Source organism: Ovis aries, chromosome 8 (genome assembly GCF_016772045.2).
Source record: "Ovis aries strain OAR_USU_Benz2616 breed Rambouillet chromosome 8, ARS-UI_Ramb_v3.0, whole genome shotgun sequence".
Taxonomy (NCBI): domain Eukaryota; kingdom Metazoa; phylum Chordata; class Mammalia; order Artiodactyla; family Bovidae; genus Ovis; species Ovis aries.
Genome location: NC_056061.1, coordinates 76,326,919 through 76,352,827, shown reverse-complemented (window position 1 = coordinate 76,352,827; position 25,909 = coordinate 76,326,919). Strand labels below are relative to the sequence as shown.

The following is a 25,909-nucleotide window of genomic DNA, read 5'->3' as shown; positions in this document are numbered from 1 at the left end:
ACCTCCCTCCCATCTCCCTCCCCATCCCACCCCTCTAGGCTGATATAGAGTCCCTGTTTGAGTTTCCTGAGTCATATAGCAAATTCCCATTGGCTATCTATTTTACATATGGTAATGTAAGTTTCCAGTGGATGTTGGCAATTTGATCTCTGGTTCCTCTGTTTCTCTAAAACCAGCTTGAACATCATGGTTCACGTATTGCTGAAGTCTGGCTTGGAGAATTTTGAGCATTGCTTTACTAGCATGTGAGATGAGTGCAATTGTGCAGTAGTTTGAGCATTCTTTGGCATTGCCTTTCTTTGGAATTGGAATGAAAACTGACCTTTTCCAGTCCTGTGGCCACTGCTGAGTTTTCCAAATTTGCTGGCATATTGAGTGCAGCACTTTCATAGCATCATCTTCCAGGATTTGAAACAGCTCAACTGGAATTCCATCACTTCCACTAGCTTTGTTCATAGTGATGCTTTCTATGGCCCACTTGACTTCACATTCCAGGATGTCTGGCTCTAGGTGAGTGATCACACCATCGTAATTATCTGGGTTGTGAAGATCTGTTTTGTACAGTTCTTCTGTGTATTCTTGCCACCTCTTCTTAATATCTTCTGCTTCTGCTGGATCATCGAAAAAGCAAGATAGTTCCAGAAAAACATCTATTTCTGCTTTATTGACTATGCCAAAGCTTTTGACTGTGTAGATCACAATAAACTGGAAAATTCTGAAAGAGATGGGAATACCAGACTACCTGACCTGCCTCTTGAGAAACCTATATGCAGGTCAGGAAGCAACAGTTAGAACTGGACATGGAACAACAGACTGGTTCCAAATAGGAAAAGGCGTATGTCAAGGCTGTATATTGTCACCCAGCTTATTTAACTTATATGCAGAGTACATCATGAGAAACGCTGGGCTGGAAGAAGCACAAGCTGGAATCAAGATTGCCAGGGGAAATATCAGTAACCTCAGATGCAAATGACACCACCCTTATGGTGACCCAGAGGATCAAACCCAGGTCTCCCACATTGCAGGCAGGTGCTTTAACATCTGAGCCACCAGGGAAGCCCTGGCAGAAACTGAAGAGGAACTAAAAAGCCTCTTGATGAAAGTGAAAGAGGAAAGTGAAAAAGTTGGCGTAAAGCTCAACATCCAGAAAATGAAGATCATGGCATCTGGTCCCATCACTTCATGGGAAATAGATGGGGAAACATTGTCAGACTTTTATTTTGGGGGCTCCAAAATCACTGCAGATGGTGACTGCAGCCATGAAATTAAAAGACGCTTACTCCTTGGAAGAAAAGTTATGACCAACCTAGACAGCATATTAAGAAGCAGAGACATTACTTTGCCAACAAAGGTCTGTCTAGTCAAAGCTATGGTTTTTCCAGTGGTCATCTATGGATGTGAGAGTTGGACTGTGAAGAAGGCTGACCACCGAAGAATTTATGCTTTTGAACTGTGGTGTTGGAGAAGACTCTTGAGAGTCCCTTGGACTGCAAGGAGATCCAACCAGTCCATCCTAAAGGAGATCAGTCCTGGGTGTGCATTGGAAGGACCAATACTGAAGCTGAAACTCCAGTACTTTGGCCACCTCATGTGAAGAGTTGACTCACTGGAAAAGACCCTGATGCTGGGAGGGACTGGGAGCAGGAGGAGAAGGGGATGACAGAGGATGAGATGGTTGGATGGCATCACCGACTCAATGGACATGAATCTGGGTAAACTCTGGGAGTTGGTGATGGACAGGGAGGCCTGGCATGCTGCAATTCATGGGGTCACAAAGAGTCGGACACAACTGAGTGACTGAACTGAACTGAATGTAAGTTTACATGTTACTCTCCATACATCTCACCCTCTCCTCCCCTCTCCCTATGACCATAAGTCTGTTTTCTATGTCTGTTTCTTCATTACTGTCCTGTAAATAAATTCTTCAGAACCGTTTTTCTAGATTCCATATATGTGCATTAGAATACGATATTTATCTCTTTCTGACTCACTTCACTCTGTATAATAGGTTCTAGATTTATCCACCTCATCAGAACTGATTCAAATGCATTCTTTTTTATGGCTGAGTCATATTCCATTGTGTATATGTACCACAACTTCTTTATCCATTCATCTGTTGATTGGCATCTAGGTTGTTTCCATGTTCTAGCTATTGTAAATAGTGCTGCAATGAACAATTGGATACATGTGTCTTTTTCAAACCTGGTTTCCTCAGGGTATATGCCTAGGAGTGGGATTGCTGGGTCATATGGTGATTTTACTCTTAGTTTTTAAAGGAATTTTCATACCATCTTCCATAGTGGCTGTATCAAGTTATATTCCCACCAACAGTGCACGGGATCACCTTTTTTCCACACCCTCTCCATCATTTACTGTTTGTAGACTTTTTGATGAGGGCAATTCTGACCAGTGTGAGGTGATATCTCATTGTGGTTTTGATTTGCATTTCTCTAATAATGAGTGATGTTAGGCATCTTTACAAGTGTTTGTTAGCCATCTGTATGCCTTCTTTGGAGAAATGTCTGTTTAGGTCTTTTTCCTATTTTTTGATTGGGTTGTTTGTTTTCCTTGTGTTGAGTTATATGAGCTGCTTGTATATTTTGGAAATTAATCCTTTGTCAGTTGTTTAATTTGCTATTATTTTCTCCCATTCCAAGGGTTGTCTTTTCACCTTGCTTATAGTTTCCTTTGCTGTGCACTGAGTTTCTCCTTTGACCTGAGTTGTTTTAAGGGCTTCATTGTGTTTGTAGCTTTCTGTTCTCAGAATTTGTTATGATGCCTGTTTTATCGCACTGTGCTGACAATCCATCTTCATTCTGGGCTGACATTCACAGGTGTAAACCAGTGGAGTGGACCAGTCTCCATTCAGAACTGAGTCCATTCAAACTGGAAGGTTGTCCTTATTAGACCAGCCATTACACATTTTCACCATCTTCCTGGTCTCTATTATTTCTACTTCAGGGAATTCATCAAGGTTTTTGCGAATGTTCAGTTTTATGAACATCCAGTGGGTAGTTAAAAAGAAGATATAGGATTTCCCTGGTGGTCCAATAGTTAACACTCACGTTTCCAATGCAGTATGCACGAGTTCAATCTCTCATTGGGGAACTAAGATCCCACATGTTGTGGGACAGGGCCAAAATAAATAGATAAATAAAAATAAAAAGAAGGTATATTCTCATAGTTACAGATGGAGAAAACAAACTCATGGTTACCAGGGGGTAAGGTGTAGGGGGATAAATTGGGAGATTGGAATGGACATATACATACTATTATATATATGAAATAGACAACAACCTACTGTATCACACAGGGAGGTCTACTCAATATTCTGTAATGATCTATATGAGCAAAGACTCTGAAAACAGTTGATACATGTATAGGTATAACTGATTCACTTTGCTGTACAGCAGAAATTAACACAACATTGTAAATCAATTACACTCTAATAAATTTTTTTCAAGTACTACAAAAAATAAAAAGAAGCTCTTTGGAGCTTCAAGTTCAATACGGATTAATTCATTCTACTTTGCTCATCATTTTAATTAGGCATTTCTAGTCTTATCTATTTCTATCCTTTAACTTGATCAGGGCTCGAGAAAGATCAGTTAGAGCCTCTTATTGCTACTGTAATTCTCTGTCACCTTGTAGCACTTGTATTCTTGCTTAGTGGAAACTAGTACTGTTTGACTTGGTGCAAAGATTCAGAAATTGCATATAGCCGTTGTAAATTATACCGCATAACACCATAATGTGCCATTATCTATCTCACTTAACCATTTCTGCTCATAATTCAGCCCTTTCTGATACTGAGATCATGATCCCGAATTTCTTTTTGTTTGTATCTGACTACATATACCTCTGTTCCAGCTTTTAATTTTCAACCTTTCTGTATCACTTCATCTTAGATGTAAATAAAGCTGGTTAAGCCCTCTGGATACCTTCTCAATCACACTCTATTAAAATTTAAATGTAAGTACTATGACCCAGCAGTTCTACCTCTCAATTATCTCCCCTTGGAAAACAGTCATATATGTGCATAACAGTAGGTCTTAGGATACCTACTTCACCATTATCAGTAATAACAGAAAAGAGAGAAGGGGTGAAACAATATAAATTCCCATCAACAAGGCAATTGCTGAAAAAGGCACTCCCGTACTATGAAGACTGGCAATAAGCAGTAGGAGTCTGCCCTGTATGTTTGGCATAAGCATATCTCCAAGATATACCACTGGACAAAAGTAAGAAAGTATAGATCCATAGTTTGATACTTTTTTTCCCATAAGCACACATGAAGGGAAAGTACTGTGTCTTTTCTGCAAATATATTTAGAGAAGAAAAAAAGGTCTGAAGGAACACCCATCAGCTGTATAACAATCCTTATCTCTGAGGCTGACAGTAGTATTGGAGCTGGGGAGGGGAATGGCTTTGGTTTCTTCTCAAGAAGGTATATTTATGCAGTAATTACCTAATTAAACATAATTAAAAGAAAAGAAAATTACTGGGAAGAAATGTTACTAAGGTTATCTTTTAGTTATAGAACTACATTTATTTTTTTCTTTATTACGTTTTTATATTTTCTAAACCTTTTACAGTGACTGTGCATTAATTTCATAATCAGAGTAAATATTTCCCCCTTAAATGCAAAAAAAAAAAAAAAGGAACAAGGACAAGAATCCACAAAAATCACAAATTCTGCCATGCAGTGTCTTTAAGGAGAACACAGGGGCAAAGAAACAACTCCAGTAGCACAGGGATTGAAATGTACGTCTCAGGGTTTTGCTCTTTTAATTAAGCCTCCCTAGAGTTAATAAAATTTTTGGAAAATTTTTCTATAAATATTAAATAATCTTCACTTTAACAAAAAACTAATTTCACCCTAAAACTAATTTCACCCTAATTTCAAAGTGGCAAGATTAAAACTCATCCATTTGTCCTCATATGAGGACACTCTAAGTTATTAGGTCTCCCAGCCAATCCATGAAGCAATTTCACATTAATTTTAGAAAGCCAACTACCTATGATTTGATTCGGCTACTGATATTATGATAATGATTGAAATTGCCTCGCAGGGTGGCTTATAGGCTTTTCAGAATAAAGGATGGTTTCAAAGCTCAAAGGCAAAAAGAAGAGATCAGCTTATTCATAACTTGGTACACAATGTGTCCAATTATCCAGCCTGAGGACAATGCCCTGGGCCAGTCTTGCTTCTATAGTGTTTAGTTGTCTTATTTTCCCATGGACAGGAAAAAAAAAGAGAGAGTGAAGAAAATCGCTGCCTACCTCTGACACACAAAAAGTACCTATCTTTCCATCTCATAACCAGTCTCCTCTTTGTTCCAGCATTATTCCATACCACAGTGCACACCTGTGTCACTGAGGCACTTTCACAGGGGAATGCTTCCTTTGGTCTCTCTTTTTCTTCCTATCACCTTCCCTTTCTCTCCTCTTCCCTCTTCAAGCCTCCAGGGCTGCCCCAGTGAGCAATCTTCGCTAAGACTCTCTCCCCTACTCTCCAACTTCTTCCCCTCACGTAGTTTTTTCCCCTAATTTACGGTGCATAACTTAAGTACTGCAAACTGTATTTATGGGCTTCCCTGGTGGCTCAGTAGTAAAGAATATACTTTTGCCAATGCAAGAGACATGGGTTTGATCTCTGCGTCCAGAAGATCCCCTGCAGAAAAAAAAATGGCAACCCACTGCCCACTCTTCTTGCCTGGAAAATCTCATAGGCAGAGGAGCCTGGCAGTCTACAGTCCATGGGGTCACAAGAGTCAGACTCGACTTAGTGACTATACAACTTCAACAAACTGTATTTCTCCGACCAATGCCAATTTTGACTGCTTATCAGTTCTTCTCCAGACTTTGAAGGACTTTCCTGCTTTTCTTTCTTACATCTGCATTTGGTTTCTGGGTTTTCCTAAGTGCTTGCCAGGGACAGTGTGATGGGTATGGAATTCAGGAAACAAATCGGTGTGTCATCATCTTAGCAGTCGTGGAGCAAATTTTGGAGGAAGACATTTCTGCATTAAATCAAGCTTCGTGAAAAAGCTGATCTATTATTTTGACACTGTTCTCTAATCACATTTTCTTGGGTGTCATTTAAAAACCCTTCTATCTCAACATCTTTATTGAAAAGAATACAGTCTTCCAAAATGTTCTTAATACTATGGCTCCACCAAAAGAAACTGAATTATTTTTTCATGGATGGGAAGGACTGCAGTTAGAAAAACTTAGATGCCAAACTTTCTGAGGGCTTGCTTCAAATACTAATCCTGATCTAACAAATATTAAATATGTAATTATACATACTAGATATGTATCATATACATATCTAATATTCACTGACCCAGGAACTATCCGCACTCAGTCTTCACAACAGACCTGTGAGTAGAGACTATTCTTATACCCTCATCTGAAAACGAGGCAATTCACGGCTAAAAAGGCAATTCCTTTTTCAAACAGCAAACAACTGGTAGTAGATCTGAAAGCAGTAATTGCTTTTCTGTACTATCTAATTGAAAAGTTAGGTTTAAAGGACATTTAATGAATGTGCGTATGAAATGTTTCTGACACTGCAGGAGGCACTTCAGCATATACCCCAGAACAAACAATGTTACTTGTAATTCTACATGAACGTTCATGGTTCACAGTGTCCATCAACATAGGAATCGGTCAACAATAGTACATCAACGAGATGGGAATCTAGAAAACAGTTAATAGAACTGAACTAAATCTATTTAAAGCAGCATGGATAGATCTCAAAAACATACTGTTTTTCAAATAAAGTAAATCAGAGAACAAAACTAATAGTATGATACCATTTATGTTTCAAAAATACATGTTATTTTAAATTAGCTTAAAGAATAAAAATCAATAAAAAGCAAAAAAAGGAAAATTTTTAAAGTGTTAAACAAAATAAAATGTTTTCTATAGGTATAAGTATGAACACAAAAAGTATTTTTAAATGATCCGGTGGATACTCACCAAATGTATTTAATAATTACCTCTGGAGAATGGGGAAAGGGGATTAAGATTAGTGGTAGTTGACAAAAGAAACTACAGCTTCACGAGTAATGTTCTCATTTTTAAAGGAAAAGTGGCTGCAATTGTAATATTAAAATTAATTTCTTAATTAAGAGACAGCTGGAAGCACGTTTAAAGAGTCCAATTCAGTATGTTCTCAATTTTAACATCCTAATCTTTAGATTTAAGAAGCTGAATACCATGTAAATTCTTTACCGGCTGCAGAGGCAGTGGGAAACCCTGAACTTGAACCTCAGCTTGCACAAGACAGCAGAGGTAGAAAGAATTACTGAATTTCCAGCAATGCTTGGAATGCATTTTTTATTCAACAAGAAAGTTTTGACAACTTCTTGGATAGGAAGTTCACCACAAAAATGAATGGAATAATACAATGTTATAGCCAAAATAGTATCTTCAAGGATTAAAACAAGAATTCAATGATTCTTAATGTTTTTATTAACTGTAAAAAGATCACAACTAACAAAGGACAAGTTAGAAAGAGAAAACAACCTAAATAACATGTGCGTTGCAACTACATCCCTGCTCTCTCTTCTGGGGTGACCCTTAACTCTGCCCAGAGAAAATTTAGCAAAATGATGTTACTTCATCATCCCTAGCAGCATTTCTTCTGTTAAAAGGAAGCCACAACTTCCAGCATACACACTCCTGAAAGAGACCAAGTCTCCCAAGAGACAAATTTTGTAAAAAATGAGAAGAGAGTAGGACATGTTGGCAACAAGTAATCTCTCCAGGTTTCAGGTTAGAAAGAAACCAAATAATTTTTAACCTCCCTAAAAGAATTCTCACAAAGGAACAAAGCAAGATCCACAGTAAGTTTTTAGAAGGAATTTTTCTCTCTTTTGTGTTCAGAATAAATTGGGTTATAGGCAGATTCCAAATCCGAAATTGTAGTGCTTAGCAACTCTCACTAGTTATCATGAAGACGACATGGATGTCCTCAGCCCGCTCTAGAGGACAGTCTACTAGAGTGGACAGACCCCTGTTTAGGAAGCCCTTCCTTTCTAAAGCTAGAACCCCCTAATCTCACCCTCTCCCCTCTCCAAGACCTGCATCACACCATAAAGAGCTCTGCAGGAGGCAGGTTGGGGGAGATCAAAGGAGGGGTGGAGACCACCAAGAAAATCAACTAATGGACAGTGTATTCCCCTTCATAGCAATCTTCTCACTCTTCTCATAGGTGCTGTTTCAAAGTCCAAATTGCCTCAGCAAGTATTCAGAAGGACCTGACCAGTCAAAATTCCCACCTGACCACACCACTATCTTCCAGCTATATAAAGACCCTGATGCTGGGAAAGATTGAAGGCAGGAGGAGAAGGGGACGACAGAGGATGAGATGGTTGGATGGCATCACTGACTCAATGGACATGAGTTTGAGTAAACTCCAGGAGTTGGTGATGAACAGGGAAACCTGGAGTGCTGCAGTGCACGGGGTCGCAAAGAGTCAGACACGACTGAGCAACTGAACTGAAACTGAACTGATTCTCTCATAGCAGCCTTCGCTTCTCCTTCAGATCACTTACAGACTGGTAAGGAATACATGATATGTGTAATTTAAGTATGTAGGGTCTCTCTCCCTTAAAACTCTGTGATAGGGCTTCCCTGATGGCTCAGTGGTAAAGAATCTGCCTACCGATACAGGAAACACAGGTTTGATTCCTGATCCAGGAAGATTCCACATGCCAAGGAGCAACTAAGCCCATTGCCCATAACTACTGAGCCTGTGCTCTGGAGCCCAGGAGCCACAGCAACTGAGCCTACGCTCCCTAGAGCCCATGTCCACAACAAGAGAAGTCACCGAAGTGAGAACCCCACATACCGCAAAGAAGAGTAAAGCCCTCTCACAGTAACTGGAGAAAAGCTCAAGCAGCAACAAAGACCCAACACAGCCAAAAACAAAAATAAACTTAAAAATTATTTTTAAGGTCTTTGATATCCACTAAGACATACCTAGCACCTAACCAGAACCTCACAATGTAAATGCTCAGTAATTATTTGCAGAATAAAGGAATGGATGGGTATATGGCTCTTTCTATTAATATCCCATCCTCCCATGTGATTCAATCCCCAATCTCATCTGCTATGCCAAGTTCCACCAGCCTCTGGAGCTGGCTGACTTCTACTGCACCCCAAGCCCCAGGGATGATGGGCTGGTCTAGGAAGCACACAGATTCTCCCACTATGACATATCAGAGCCTGTCCATCTATAGTAGCATTGTTGTTTTTGTTTAGTCCCTAAGTCGTGTCTGATTCTTTGTGACCCCATGGACTATAGCCTGCCAGGCTCCTCTGTCCGTGGGATTTCCCAGGCAAAAATACTGGAGTGGGTTGCAATTTGCTTCTTCAGGGGATCTTCCCAACCCAAGGATTGAACCCACGTCTCCTGCTTTGCAGGAGGATTCTTTTACCTCTGAGCCACCAGGGAAGCTCAATAGTAGCACTGACACCCATAAAACCATGGATGTATCACATAACCATGAGCCCTGACAGGACAAACGTCTTGCCTTTGATTCTGTGGGTGTTCTGGAATGTATTTCCCAATCACTGAATTTTGTTGCTGTTGTTCAGTCACTAAGTCGTGTCCGACTCTTTGCAACCCCATGGACTGCAGCACATCAGGCTTCCCTGTCCTTCACTGTCTCCCAGAGTTTGCTCAAACTCACGTCCACTGAGTCAGAGATGCCATCCAACCATCTTGTCCTCTGTTGTCCCTTTCTCCTCCCACCTTCAATCTTTCCCAGAATCAGAGAGCTAATCACTGAAGAGCTTCTCCTAAGCCACGGCAGGACCATAAACTAAAGGCTAGTCCCAATGCCACTAGTGTTTCCTGTAATCTTTACAGTTCACCAGACGTCTAGACCTTAGAGAAAGACTTTAACTTCCATCCAGCGTCTCAAGTTTATTTTTTACCAGTGCCAAAACAAGAAAAACAAAAATAAGGAATTAAGAAAATGGCAGGAAATTGTTATGGGGAGGGAGGTGGGAGGGGGGTGCATGTTTGGGAATGCATGTACATTCGTGGTGGATTCATGTCAATGTATGACAAAACCAATACAGTATTGTAAAGTAAAATAAAGTAAAACAAAACAAAACAAAAAAGATAAAAAAAGAAAATGGCAGGAAAGAAAGGTTAAAAGAGAGAACAAATAAGAGGAAGCAAGTACCCTGGAAGTACAATAAACCCTTTACATATGAATGAGTTTCATTTCGAAATCACATTTGTTGAGTCCAATTTATTCAAAAATCCAACAAAATTAGCCTAGGTACCTAACACAATTGGCCATATAGTACTATGAATAGGTTTACAATAATTTTCACACAAATAATACATTAAAAAAAACAAACACAGAAAATAAAACACCTTTAATCTTATAGTACAGTACCTTGAAAAGTACAGTAGCACCAATTACATCGCTTCTGCTTTTGCACTTGCTCTCAGACATCCTGGGCTTGCAACAAAGATACTGTAGTACTGTGCTCTTTACAGTACCATACAGTAAAAGCACAACCACTTGTAGAGGATGCACACACGTGACAATGTATGTAAGTGAACTAACTTACATGACTGGACACGCAAATGCGTGTTCACATCTTCGAAAGTTCGTAATGTAAAAGGTTTGTGGTAGGGGACTTACTGTACTGTTGGTACCGAGCACTCGTGAGGAATGGACCAGTTTACCTGGGCTCTTCCAAGTAGATCAACCTGAGTCACACGATCTACCAGGACCACGAGGTAAAGCAAACAAGTTGCTCACTACAGGAAATCACAAATTTCCAAACCCGTGGAACAACTGAGCGGCATCATGTCAAGCCTTTGTCCAGTAAAAGCACTTCAGTAGCAGGGTCAAGACAATGGAGCCCAATTAGCCATCTCGCTTGATTTTTTATTTTTCAGGGATAATTGTGAAGTAGAGCGGAGCATGAATGAATGCTGCTTCTTCAGTCAACCCTCTGAATGCCATTTGACAACATCAACTTAGTTAATATCAGAAACACATTCCTGAGACCTCTTGTATTAAGGCTTATCATCTGGACCCCGCCTCCAGCTGAGACCAGTGGAAGTATGTCCTGTTAGGTGAGTATAGGGGCTTCCCTGATGGCTCAGCTGGTAAAGAATCAGCCTGCAATGCAGGAGACCTGGGTTTGATCCCAAGGTTGGGAAGATCCCCTGGAGAAGAGAACAGCTACCCACTCCAGTACTCTGGCCTGGAGAATTCCATGGACTGTATAGTCCATGAGGTCTCAGAGTCAGAGATGACTGAGAGACTTTCATTATTGCTAAACAATGGTCCTGTTGGAACAAACATAGGTGGAATTTCACTCATCTCTTGTAAAAATGGAAAACAGCAAGTCTCATATTTTTAAAATTAGTTGTGCCAAGAGATCAACCTAGAATAGAGATAAGAGTTTCAGAAAAACTAGGAGGGAGAGGAGAGAGTTGACCAAGATATTACTGGGGAAGAAAAGCCAGGAATTATTTATTCATCCACATTTTGTCAGATGAGAATAAATGTTTAAAACATCTGAAAAAAAAATGTTTATCTTGAAGGAACCAAAATTATAACTCTCAGTCGTTGTTAGGGTGAAGGTCCCCTCCTATCTAATTTGTAATTTTTCTCTATCTTGTTAGGAAAATATCTTGGTGAATAAATTTGCTATTTAACTCATGTTGCCTTTAGAAGCTTGTAGCCACCCCCTGTGTAACAGCTATATTTACATGCTAGATGGACACTATGGGAAATTATATTAATTCACACTGTATAATATCACGCTGCAGTATCTTTAGGCTATAACCTCGTTGATATATGTAACTTACATGCGCTTGTTAATCAGCAAACACTGAGATGTTCTGTCTTGCCTTTTCCTTCAGGTGTGACTGTAACTTAAAACATCATTTCCAAAATTAGCATAAATGTGGAATTTTTCTCTGAAACTCTTCAAACAGCTATTAGCCTCTCTCTGCTTATTTCCACTCTTGAATTGGCTATGACCACCTCACCAGAATGTAAACTCCGTGAGGGCATTAGTATCTATAGCCACCACGTAGTAAACACTAATCACGCTAGGTCTGTATTAAGTATGATTCAAATACAATGTCATTTAACCCCAAGTGCAACCATGTGAAGCTATTACAACTATCCACATTGCCTAAAAAAGAATTTAGGTTCAAAGATAAGGCATTTGATCTGAATCTCACAGCTGTGTTTTCTGGCTCTCCTCTTCCCCTCCCTCCCGTCCCCTTCCTTCTCCTCCTCTCCCTCCCTTTCTCTCCCTTGCCCTCTCCTCCCCACTCCTTTCCCACCTTGGTTCTGGCCTCTTACTCTGGCTCACTCTACCCAGCCTGTTTTCAGTCTTTAAGTCAATGTCCCCTGAGCCTCCATCTAAATTAGTTTTCTGTGTTATTCACTCTCATGTTACCCAATACTTATCCTTCATGTTATCACCAAATTTACTTATTTACTTTTATGATTTTTTCCTTGTTTAGCATTTTATTTATTTACTTTATGGTTATTTATTTAATATCTATAACCCCACTGGACTATGAGGTCCACAGAGGCAGGAAAATGCCTATTTTGTTCACCACTGTGTCCCCAGTGACCGGGTGTCAGTAACATCACAGAATGGATGAAGGAAGGAATGAAATGGCACAGCCAGAATTCAAACCAAAGCCTATTTGACGCCAAAGCCCACACTGCTCATCACTATGTTATCGTCATATACAGATATGCAATCATTTCTCCCTGAATTGAATTCTCTTCTGAACATCATTCAATATCGCTGTTCTGCAAGGCAAGTCAGGTTGTTGTAGTAAAGAGCTGCATTTCCAAAATTAATCACAAGTTCACAAGATTTAACTTTGATAAATTCATAAATCTCCTTCCAACCACTTTTTGGAAGATTCCTAGGAGGGAGGGATAAATTGGGAGATTGGGATTGACATATACACACTACGATATACAAAATAGATAACTAATAAGGACCTACTGTATAGGAGAGGGAACTCTACTCAATACTCTGTAATGATCTATATGGGAAAAGTATAAAAAAAGAGTGTATATAATTAATTCACTTTGCTGAACAGTTGAAACTAACACCTGGTCAATCAACTATATTTCAATAAAGAATAAATTTAAAAAAGATTCCTTCTACTTTCTACAAGTTTATATATGCTGTTACAGGTTGGGTCTAGTCAATTTAGAAGCTTATATTTTCATTTAATATGAAGTCCTCTGTGGAAAATTCTTACAGAGATGGGAATACCAGACCACGTGACTTGCCTCCTGAGAAATCTGTATGCCTGTCAAGAGGCAACAGTTAGAACTGGACATGGAACAACAGACTGGTTCCAAATCGAGAAAGGAGTATGTCAAGGCTGTATATCATCACCCTGCTTATTTAACTTCTATGCAGAGCACACCATGGGAAATGCTGGGCTGGATGAAGCACAAGCTGGAATCAAGATTGCCAGGAGAAATATCAATAACCTCAGACATGCAGATGACACCACTTCTTACGGCAAAAAGTGAAGAACTAAAGAGCCTCTTGATGAAAGTGAAAGAGGAGAGTGAAAAAGTTGGCTTAAAGCTCAACATTCAGAAAAAGAAGATCATGGCATCCAGTCCCATCACTTCACGGCAAATAGATGGGGACACAGTGGAAACCATGACAGACTTTACTTCTCTGGGCTCCAAAATCACTGCACATGGTGACTGCAGCCATGAAATTAAAAGACACTTGCTTCTTGGGAGAAAAGCTATGACCAACCTAGACAGCATGTTAAAAGCAAAGACATTACTTTACCAACAAAGGTCCACATAGTCAAAGCTATGGTTTTTCCAGTAGTCATGTATAGATGGGAGAGCTGGACTATAAAGAAAGCTGAGCACCAAAGAAGTGATGCTTTTGAACTGCGGTGCTAGAGAAGACTCTTGAGAGTCCCTTGGACTGCAAGGAGATTCAACCAGTCCATCCTAAAGGAGATCAGTCCTGGGTGTTCATTGGAAGGACTGATGCTGAAGCTGAAACTCCAATACGTTGACCACCTGATTCGAAGAACTGACTCATTGGAAAGGACCCTGATGCTAGGAAAGACTGAAGACAGGAGGAGAAGGGCACGACAGAGGATGAGATGGCTGGATGGCATCACTGATTTGATGGACATGAGTTTGAGTAAACTCCAGGAGTCGGTGATGGACAGGGAAGCCTGGTGTGCTGCAGCCCATGGGGTCACAAAGAGTTGGACACGACTGAGCGACTGAACTGAACTGAAAGTCCTTTGAATTTTTTTTTAATCTGTTCACTCTACCAAGATAACGTCTTAGGTAAGTAAGCCACAGGCAAATTAATTAATTTCAGGTCCTATTTTAAGTGACAACAATTTCTCAGCATTTGTATTGGATAGAGCTCCATGGGAGGTATTGGGTGTAGCTTTCAAGGCCCACAATGAATGCAGATTTGGGAACACTGTCACATGTCACATTGTCACATGTCACAAATAGCTTCTTTGAGTGGAACGGGGGAAATGAAAACCTCTGTTGACAAAGAGATCAGACATTTTATTCATCAGAATCCTATATGTCTTTTCACATATTAATGATTCTAGACTTCTTTTCAAGTGGGTTTTTTTTTTTTCACTCCATCTATTATCAAGCAGTTGATAAATTATCTTAAAGTGAAAATTTTTCCAAGATGTAATATTTCAGTTCCTATGCTGAGTGGTATGCTTAAAACTCTTAACAAGTTGTCTATTCAAATTGGCTCCTCAGGAATATTTCCCTTAGAAGGAATGTGAAATACAGTTAAACCTATTTTTCAAAAGAGCAATTCTCTAGTGCAATAAAACTGTCATAGGGAGATTTAAACTTTGCTGGACTTCAGTTCAATATTCATCATTTTACGTCAACCTTTAAGAGAAGGAGCAAGTAATTTTAAGATAAAATTTTCTAAGCATGATTTACAATTCCCAAGTCATGGAAATACCTAAGTATCCATCAATGGATGAATGGATAAGGAAGAAAATGTGACATATTTGTACCCATCTCTATATCTAGATATAGTTATAACTAGGGGGCTTCCCTGGAAGCTCAGCTGGTAAAGAATCCGCCTGCAATGCAGGAGACCCCAATTTGACTCCTGGGTCAGGAAGGTCCTCTGGAGAAGGGGTAGGTTACCTACTCCAATATTTTGGGGCTTCCCTGGTGGCTCAGATGGTAAAGAATCCTCTTGCAATGTGGGACACCTGAGTTTGATCCCTGGGTTGGGAAGATCCCTTGGAGAAGGGAACAGCTACTCACTCCAATACTCTCGCTTGGAGAATTCCATTAACAAAGGAACCTGGCAGGCTACAATCCATGCGGTCACAAAGAGTCGACTCGACTGAGCAACTTTCACTACACTGGGTTGGCCAAAAAGTTCATTCAGGCTTTTCCTTAGCTAGTACAGAAAACCAAACAAACTTTTTATATCTAAATATATCTATATCTTAAAATGGAACACTACCCAACCACAGAAAAGAAGAAAATTTGCAACAACATAAATGGACCTTGAGGGCATTATGCTAAGTGAAATAAGTCAGAGAAAGACAAGCATTGTATGACCTCATATGTGGAATTTAAAATAAGCAAAAATCTCATTAAAAAGAGAGAGATCAGATTTACAGTTACCAGAGGCAGGGGGTGGGGGTTGTGTAGGGTGCAGGAATTGGATGAAGACAATCAAAAAGTACAAACTTCCAGTTATAAGATAAATAAATACTGGGGCTATAATATACAACATAGTGACTATAGTTAACACTATCATGCGCTACATTGAAAAGTCCTAAAAGTTCTCATCACAAGGAAAGAAACATTCTCTTTTTTTTCCTTTTGTATCTATATAAGATGATGGGTGTTAATTTAACTAAATTTATTGTGGTAATTACTTCACAATATATTTAAGGCATTATGCTGTATGCCTTAAACTTACACTGTGCTGTATGTCTATCGTATCAGTAAAATTGGGAAAAATGTGTTCTATTATCTGTCTTACCATCACCTTTTCTGTTGCTTAACAATGCTCTCTATACAATGCTTCTGCACAGTTTCATCTCCCCACAGGACCCCATTAGCTTCTGTGGGTCCTACGGGTTTCCCAGGTGGCCCAATGGTAAAGAAACTGCCTGCCAAAGCAGGACATGCAGGAAACATGGGTTTGATACTTGGGTCGAGAAGATCCCTGGAGGAAGAAATAACAACTCATTCTAGTATTCTTGCCTGGGAAAGCCCACGGACAGAGGAGCCTGGAGGACTACAGCCCATGGGGTCGCAGAGTAGGACAGAACTTAGCGACTAAACCCCAACAGTGTACTTTTATTAATACCTTCACAGCCTCTTTCCTCCATACAGATATTAAAACTGTATTCTACACCCTATTGGCATGAAGAGGAACATAACAAAATATTACACATTAAAATGTTTTCTCAACTTCAAAGTTATTTTTTTCTCCCTCTCCTGATTTTAAAAGAATTTAAAACATTCTCATGGGTCCCGTAAAGTATGGTGGTCCTAGGGGCACTGATGGATAGATTGGTCCTGTCCTTCTAGGAAAATCAGGTAGGAGGTATGACAAACTCTCCCCACTTTCCTGCTGTTGATCACCAGCCTCTGTGTCTGTGTTGAGCACCTGTGGCCCTGCTGCACTGTCCTTTCTGATGGACTACAAACCCACTGGTTCCAACAACCTCCTCAAGCATGGAAGGACTCAGTGAAGTTATCCTGTGTATTAGGGTCCTCCAGAGAAACAGCACTAGTAAAGTATATATATGTACAGTTGTTGTTAAGTCCCTAAGTTGTGTCTGACTCTTTGGGACCCCATGGACTGTAGCCCACCAGGTTCCTCTGTCCGTGGCATTTCCCAGGCAAGGATACTGGCGTGGGTTGCCATTTCCTTCTCCAGGGGATCTTCCTGACCCAGGGATTGAACCTCCTGCATGGACAGGTGGACTCTTTACCACTGAGTTAGCAGGGAAGCCATATATAAATATATATACACATACTCGGCCCAAATGGCATGGTTTTTAAACCATGGACCAGAAACGGCCTTAAAATACTTAGCTAATTACTATCAGAAAGAAACATTTAATAATCAATATGGACAAAACCATAATCATTGTTTTGGGCAGCTATTCCCCAAATTCTGTCAATTCTAAATAAACCCAGAGGAAGGGTGCTTCAATATATGGAAAAAGAACTGGAGGGAGCCGTGACCACCACTCTGCTAAGCAGCTTTCCTTTCTCTGCTCATCTGGCCCTCCTCTCTCAGTCCCTCCTGCAGCTCATCCTCCTTGACCCACTCGTTAACCTGCGACTCTCTGGACTTCATCGTCAATCCTTCTTCACCACATAAGACACCTTTACTGGTCTACTTCATGCTCTCGTGAGATTTCAACCATCTGCAATAATTGATGGCTCCCCAATCTGCATCTCCAGCTAGAGATTCATGCTTCCAACTGCTACTGAACATCACCTACAGGTCCTGTTGGTACTCCAAAGACAACGTCATCTCCCTGCCACCATCATTGGCCCCAGTAACTTCAGTAAAGCGTCCCCTCCCCAGCTCTTCCCCTCCCCCATCTAGTAGAGCACCTCCCATAACTGCTTGTTTGCCTTTCCTTCTAGACCCTCACCTGACACCGTATCTTTACTCCAGCCATGCCTGCCTTCTCCCTTTTCCAAACCTTTATTTATTACCCCATTTATTATTCACTTAACTATACTGTGAGCTTGATAGTTAGAAAGAGCATCTTCTACTCAATATCCCGATTTGTTACAGGTACATAATTTCTTTAAAGCTTTATTTCAATCTTACAGAAAAGTTGCAAGAATAATCAAGTATATGCCACACTTAGATTCACCAACTGTGAGAACATTTCATCACATTTGATCTAGCCTTTTCTCTCTATCCATTACAATCATGACAGCTGAGTCATTTGTGAGTAATTTGCGGACATCACAGCTTTCAACCCCTAAACACTTCAGCGTTTATTTCTAAGGACAAGGACATTCCTTTGCATACGGCTGTGAAATTCAAGAAATTTAATAATGACACCATAGTATTCACCAATTATCTCAATAACATTCCTTAGAGCAATTAAAAATACATCACATGTATTATCAGGTATCATTAGTCTGTTGAATCTAGTTCTCAGCCTTTCTTTTTCTTTTCTAACATCAACAATGAGATAAACTGACATATGGCTCCTGACATGATACACTGAGAACACACCATCTCTCATATAGGATCACCGATAAATGCCAAAAGTGATTAACTTGAATCTAAGGCTAAGGAATCATGAGACATACCCAAACTGAGGGATGCGCTACCAACTGTATTCTTTTTTTAATTGGGGTATAATTGCTTTACAATATTGTGTTAGTTTCCATGTACGACAAAGTGAATCAGCCATACGTGTACACATATCCCCCCAAACCTTGGACCTCCCTCCCTTTCAGTTCACACAGAGAACTGAGCTGAGCTTCCTGTGCATACAGCAGGTTCCCACTAGCTATCTATTTTATACATGGTAGTATACTCTTTCTAAACACACTTCCCCTAGGGAAGCTATTTCTAAAAATACTCCCTCCCAGCATCACCGACAACTCAGCATACATGTCATCTCCTTGGGGAGTCATCTGGGCCCACCCTATCCAAAGCAAACCCTCTACACCAGTCAGTCTTGATCCTGTTATCCCACTTATCCCACTTGAGTGTTAACCGCACTTTGAAATTACCTTGTTTATCCATTTGTTTACTTTTGTTATCTATCTCCCCCACTAAAATGTAACTTTTATGAGAGTGGAACCTTATCTAAAACATCATCTGTTTTAGAACTGACCCTCACTTTTTAACTGCTGAAGCAAAGAATTTCCCTAACTTTGGTGCCCTGAAACTCAAAAAACCGTTCACCACACGGGTGACTCAATCAATGTACGATTCACCAAGCAGAGTTTTTCTGGTTCAGGCTTCCTCCCACATTTTCATTTTTGCTTACTCCAAATAATTACAAATTTTCAACAGTAAGACTTCCTTTTTGCTTCTCCACTCTACCCATTTCATTTACCCTGAAGTATAAAAGACTTATAGGAAATGTGACAACTATAGTCAGGTGTTGACATTGTTCCCCTTTGCACTGACAGTGAGATTAGATGATGATGACCTAGAAATGCTGAAAAATACATTTGTGTACAAAGCTAACGCAGAAGAGTCAGGAGGGACAGCATAAGAGTAAATTTAGTCAACAAAAAGGAAGTTATTTCAGTTACTCAGAAATAGAATTCATATATTTCCTTTTACTAGCAATATTTAAAATATTTTATTCATGCACTATCTAACATGTAGAAATAGAAGCCACAATCAATAGCAGTGCTGGTATCAATAAGAGAAAGAGTATAGGGCTGCTGGTCCACCTCGACAAAGCCTTTGAACTTCTCTGCCTTAGATCAAAGCCACCAAAGCACCAATTTCAAAGGAAAAAATTGGAAGCGAAACAAAGAAAAAAGAAATCTTGGGAAAAGAACCTAGCATAAATAATTCTAAGTAGAGCAAATGTTACTCCCTTTCTCAATTAAATTTTTAAATTGTCCTTGAACACAGAAAAAGTAAGTCTTTATAATTAGTCAACTTAATTCAAGTACAAACCAAGAAGCACTCACTATTGTTTCCAATATCCTGTACACTACATTTGGCAATTTTAAGTAAAGATTCACATCACCTTTTTGAAATACGAAGGGAAAATCAATCGTGCTCTCTGCTTGGTGTTCAAAAAGTTCTTTTATCCACCTGTTATTTGAACATTTCCCCTCGGCCAGGTGGTCCAAGAATAATTAGATACCAAGAGAAAATAAGTCTTGCAGTTTAAAGTTGGATATACAAAGAATTAACTGCTTGTCATTCATTTTTTAAACTTTTTATTCTGAACTTATTTTAGACCCAGAAAAAGTTTGCAAGATTAGAACAGAAAGATTCTGTGTAGCTTTACCCAGCTTCCCCTAATGTTAACTACTTACATATCCAAGGCATGTTAAAACCAGGAAATTAACATTGCTATAATACTCTTAACTAAACATCAGATCTTATTCAAATTTCACGAGTTTTCTAATAATGTCCTTTTTCTGGTCCAGGGATCAATCCAGGTTCTCACATTGCTTCTAGTTGTCTTGTCTCCTTATTTTCTGCCAATCATGACCTTGACACTTTTGAAGAGTATTGGCCATTTAACAGAAAATCCTTCAAGGTGGGTTTGTCTAACGTGAAAAAGCTGGCTTAAAACTCAACATTCAAAAAACGAAGATCATGGCATCTGGTCCCATTACTTCATGGCAAATAGATGGGGAAACAGTGGAAACAGTGACAGACTTTATTTTGGGGGGGCTTCAGAATCACTGCAGATGTTGACTGCAGCCATGAAATTAAAAGACACTTCCTCCTTGGAAGAAAAGTTATGACCAACCTACACAGCATATTAAAAAGCAGAGACATTTCTTTGCTGACAAAGATCAGGCTAGTCAAAGCTATGGTTTTTCCAGTAGTCATGTATGGATGTGAGAGTTGGACTATAAAGAAAGCTGAGCACCAAAGAATTGATGCTTTTGAACTGTGGTGTTGGAGAAGACTCTTGAGAGTCCCTTGGACTCCAAGGAGATCCAACCAGTCAATCCCAAAGGAAATCAGTCCTGAATATTCATTGGAAGAACTAATGCTGAAGCTGAAACTCCAAGACTTTGGCCACCTGATGTGAAGAGCTGACTCAGTGGAAAAGACCCTGATACTGGGAAAGATTGAAGACATGAGAAGAAGGGGATGACAGAGGATGAGATGGCTGGATGGCATCACTGACTTGATGGACATGAGTTTGAGCAAGCTCCGGAAGTTGGTGATGGACAGGGAAGCCTGGTGTGCTACAAGTCCATGGGGCTGAAAAGAGTCAGACACAACTGAGCAACTGAACTGAACTGAACTCATGATCAGATTGTCATCAATAATTTTTAATTGTATAAAGCCTTTTTTATTTAAAACAAGGAAAAATATTTAATTACTTATCTAGTTTAATCTCTACCAATACAGTTTCTAGGACTTTTTGTCCAATTGTTTCATAGTCCAAAGGTATTTATTCCCTTGGGCAAAGAAAAAAAGTCATCCAGTTAACTTCTACAGCCATATGTAACCCAAATATTTAATATCCTTTTATTCTTCTTCATAATGACTTAACCACTTTTGTATTTTTAGCTTTTTAATAGTTCCCTTACCAAATTTTTGTCTGGTGGGTCTCTCAGACACACACAGAGGTATATTAAAACTGTTTTACTGTAGGTGAAGATTTGCCTATAACTCCTCAGAGGTTTTTGCTTCTGTCTATTTTGGATTTATATATTTTGAGGCCATTTTATTAGACGCATATACATTTAGAATTGTTGCAGCTTTTTCTGATAAGTAAGAATTTTTATTATTATGTGGCAGTGATATAATTTGTATCATCATTGTGACTTTCTTTACCTCTAGTAATGCTTTTTTGCTTTAAAAATATTGTATAATATTATCATATCCAATAAGGTTTCCTGTGCTTATTATGTGTCTGATAAATCTTTTCAAACATGCTGCTTTCAATCTTTCCATATACTTTTGTTTGAATATGTCTTTCATAAATAGCATATACCTGAATTTTTTTTAAAATTCAATCTGACAATTTTATTGGTTAACTGAGCATTTAATCCATTTATAGTTATTGTAATTACTGATATATTCATATTGCTTTTCATCATCCTTTTTTCTTTTACTTTGCTTTTTCTGTTTCTTTCTCTCTCACTTCTTACCTTTGTGGGAGGCTTCAGGTTATTTTCCTTTATACCTAGAATACCAAGGTTTCTGACTTAAATTCACATGAAGACATATGATTAAAGTCAGATCTTTTCTTAACTTGAGTTTGATTAAAAGGAAGAGAAAATAAAAAAGAACAGAACAAATCAAAGAGAAAGGAAATGGAATCAAGTGGAAATGGTTACTACTTCACACCCATCAGGCTGACTATATGAAAAAAAAAAAGAAAAAGAGTGGGAGAAAGAAAGGAAGGAAGGAAGGAGGATGGGAGAGAAGGAAGGAGAGAGTGAGAAAGTGAAAGAGGAAGGAAGGGAAAATACAAGTATGGACAAGGATGTGGAGAGATGGAACATCTGTGCATTGCTGATAAGAATGTAAAATGGTGCAGTTACTATGGAAAACAGTAAGGCAGTTCCTCAAAAAAACTGAAAATTGGGGACTTTGCTGGTGGTCTAGTGGCTAAGACTCACACGCCCAATGCAGAGGGCCCAGGTTTGATCCCTGGTCAGGGAGCTAGATTCACAGACCACAACTAAGAGTTTGCATACCACAACTAAAGATCCTGAAACCTACAACTGAGACCCAGTGCAGCCAAATAAATAAATATTAAAAAGAAAAAAGTTATAAAAAATTGAAAATTGAAATGCTACATAATCCAGCAATTACAATTCTTATACCCAAAATAACTGAAAGCAAGATCTTGAAGATCTGTTGTATACCCAGAGCATTATTCACAATAAAATAGTAGCATTATTCACAATAAAATAGTCCAAGTGTCTCTTGTACAGATGAATGGATAAGCAGAACATGACATATACATGCAATGGAATATCATTCTGCCTTCAAAAGGGAAGCAGTTCTAATGCTCGTATTATAATTAATACAACGAGGATGAATGGATGAACGTCAAGGGTATTATGCTAAGTGAAACATACCAGTCACAAAAAGATGAAAACGGTATGATTCCACTTACACAAGGTGCCCAGAGCAGTCAGACTCAGAAACAGTAAAAGAATGGTGGTTACCAGGAGCTGGGGAGAGGACATTAGATAATGTCAAGGGTATTATACTAAGTAAAACATATCAGTCACAAAAGGATGAAAACAGTATGATTCCATTTACACAAGGTGCCCAGAGCAGTCAAACTCAGAAACAGAAAAAGAATGGTGGTTACCAGGAGCTGGGGAAAGGAGGGCATGGGGAGTTACTGCTGAGTGTGCACAGAATTTCAGTTCGAAAGATGAAAAGAGTTTCAGAGATAGACGGTGATGATAGTTGTACAATAAAGCAACTTAGGGCCACTGAACTGTACACTTAAATTATGCTAAGACAGTAAATTTTATGTTATGTGTATTTTACCATAATTTTTTAAATGTTTGAAATGGTGGGGAAATCAAGAAAAACTGACTTTACTTCTTTCATAATTATACATGACCAGTTTAAGTCCTCTTTCCTTTGAAGAACTATAGCTGCTGATAGGCCGTGTTGCTATTTACCTTTGCTTCTCATAACAACTCCATCGGGCAGCTACTCTAACTAACTCTTGTTTCACCAAGAGGAAAGAAACTTGCTCAAATTCCCAACCGTGATGTATTCAGTCACTCCGTTGGCAGCATTCCATATATTGACAGTGAATCTCCAAACCATGCTATGTCATAAGCTTTATGATCCCATGTTGCAGATGAAGAAACTAAGTTCTGAGACACTGTCATATTTTTGCTCAAAGTGTCACAGTTAAGTGGTATAATCAAGACTGCCTGAACTCATAGCTAATACTTCCAGTCCCTGCAGTATTCTACTTCCTCATACACTTGGTTAGTATCCCTGCTTAGTATTTTAATCTATTTTTCAGTGCATAATGGTATGGCAGGGAAAGCACTAAACTTTCAAAAGAAAGATATTTAAATTCCTGTTCCATTATTAGCTAACTGAACAAGCTATATCTTGTGTATAATGGGAAATTCCTGCCCTGCCTATCTGAATTATAAGATTGTCTCAGATAAGTATTTTGGAAACTGAAAAAGTAATTACAGAAAATGCTGGCATTTTGCTTCTCAATAAAATCTAGGTCTTCCAGGTCAATTAAAGTCTTGGGCTTGGGGGCTTCCCCAGTGGTCCTGTGGTTAAGATCTGCCTTGCAATTCAGGGGACACTAGTTCGATCCCTAGTTCCGGAAGATTCCACATGCCACAGGTAACCTGCGAGTCACAACCGCTGAGCTTGCTCTCCTGGAGCCCAGGAACCACAACAAGAGAAGTCACTGCGATGAGAAGCCCATGCACCAAGACTTGAAAGTAGTCTGGCTCCCCAAACTACAGAAAGCCTGAGAGCAACACTGAAGCCCCAGAGAAGCCAAAAACAATTTTTTAAAAAGTCTTGGTCTTGGTGGATATTTTCCTTTATGTAGGTGGTAAAAGTTACCCTAAAAATCTCAGTCTTAATCAGTAGGATTATTCAATATAATCATTTATTACTAGAACGTAACTATTTTTCCACCTTTACAGTAGAAAATGGGCAGATATGACCAATTAGGAACATCACCAATAGTGGGACAAACTGACATCGTGTACCTCCTACTCTGATGAACTGAGTCACATCACTTAGATAGTATTCCTACCAAAAATCTCATCATGAAGAACAATCTGATAAACCTGTTTTACAGAACAAGTGACCTAGATTCTGCAAAAATATCACCGAAGACAAAGAAAGACGGAGGAACTGTTCCAGGTTTACAGAGACTAAAGACACACAGCTAAATTCAATGTGTGATCCTGAAATGAAAAAAAAAAAAAATTGCAGTAAATGGCATTATTGGGACAACTGGCAAAATAGCAGATAGTGGACATTAGATAATATTATTATAAGGATGTTAAACACACTGAATTTGATCATTGTGTTTTGGTTAGAAAATTCCCTTGTTCTTAGGAGACACACACCAGAGTATTTTTTTAGGGATGAAGGGCCATGAGGTCGGTAATTTACTTTCAATTTGTTCCCTCAAACAAATATAAGCAGTACAAAAACTCTACATACTTATGCATGGGCTAATATTCTTAATGCACAAAGGATAGAAGATAGGGACAAAATATGCAAATTTTCTAGTGGAAGAAAAACTAATTTTATTCGTACAAGATGGCACTAGTTTTCCACAAATACGTCAAGAATCAAAAAATCTAAATAGAAGGAAGGCACTATCCGGTGAGATGTAAAGGCAGCCATCAAAGCTGCTGAATGTTAGAATTCCCTACTGCTTGTTGGAGAATCCAACCCAAGTTTTGAATTAAGAGCGTGCCCCAGGGATTTCTGTGGTCAGCTAAGCTGAGTACACCTCTGGGGTCAGCAAGCAGTTCGACTGAACAGAGTTCCCCCCTCGTGGGGAACCTCTGACAAACGCTCTGCCTGGTGGGCCCCTGTGCGGGGTCTAGAAGGGGACACTTAACCCAGGCTGAGCCTGCAAGTCCGCGATGCCCAAGTACCACCTGGGAGTAGACGAATAAATGGATCCGACAACGGAATGACCGTTTCTGAAATGATTAGCAACGAAAAGAGCAGCGACTTCCCTCAGACTGTATGTATTATTATTAACCTTACCACCTCAGGTTTTTGAAGAAACTGCTCTGAAACACGTCTCTCTGTAGCTAAGAAGTTTAAGATAAAAGCAAGAATTCTTGGCGCCAGGGGCGGGGGTTCGGGAAGGGTCTACAGGAGCTAGACACACCGTTTTGAGAATGTCACCCGTGTCGATGACCAAGAGACGCGAACTGGTACAACCCCAAGTTCAGCCGCATTTCACACACTCACGACCTGCCCCCTCACTTCCTCAAATTCGCCGGCCGCTGGCAATACCAAGCCCCTCTCCGACGCGGGGACGTTCCCACCACGATCCACCCGGGCTACCGAGAGGAGAGTGCGCCGGCGAGGAGCGCCGCGCGCAGCCCGGGCCGAGCCTCCCCCGCGCTCTCCCGGGAGGAGACCGATCGCCGGCGCCGCCCCGGCGCGCGCCCGCGGGCTGCGA

General features: G+C 39.7%; 1 protein-coding gene and 1 long non-coding RNA gene across 5 annotated transcripts in view; one reads left to right on the top strand and one right to left on the bottom strand.

The window, feature by feature from the left end:
• Window positions 1-25,909, bottom strand: part of CCDC170 (coiled-coil domain containing 170) — a 95,161-nt gene that overhangs the window by 68,095 nt on the left and 1,157 nt on the right. The window contains exon 1 of one of the 4 annotated variants that reach the window (XM_060419295.1): window positions 323-25,907. The exons of the other annotated variants lie outside the window; for them this stretch is intronic. Coding sequence (XP_060275278.1) covers window positions 323-370 — 48 coding nt within the window. The 5' untranslated portion in view covers window positions 371-25,907. Of the gene's footprint in view, window positions 1-322; window positions 25,908-25,909 lie in introns of those variants that run through there. 4 annotated transcript variants of the gene reach the window in all.
• The window catches only part of LOC121820205 (uncharacterized), an 8,264-nt gene continuing 7,560 nt past the window's right edge, over window positions 25,206-25,909 (top strand). The window contains exon 1 of the long non-coding RNA XR_006060658.2: window positions 25,206-25,462. This is a non-coding gene — a long non-coding RNA (uncharacterized LOC121820205). The remainder of the gene's footprint in view (window positions 25,463-25,909) is intronic.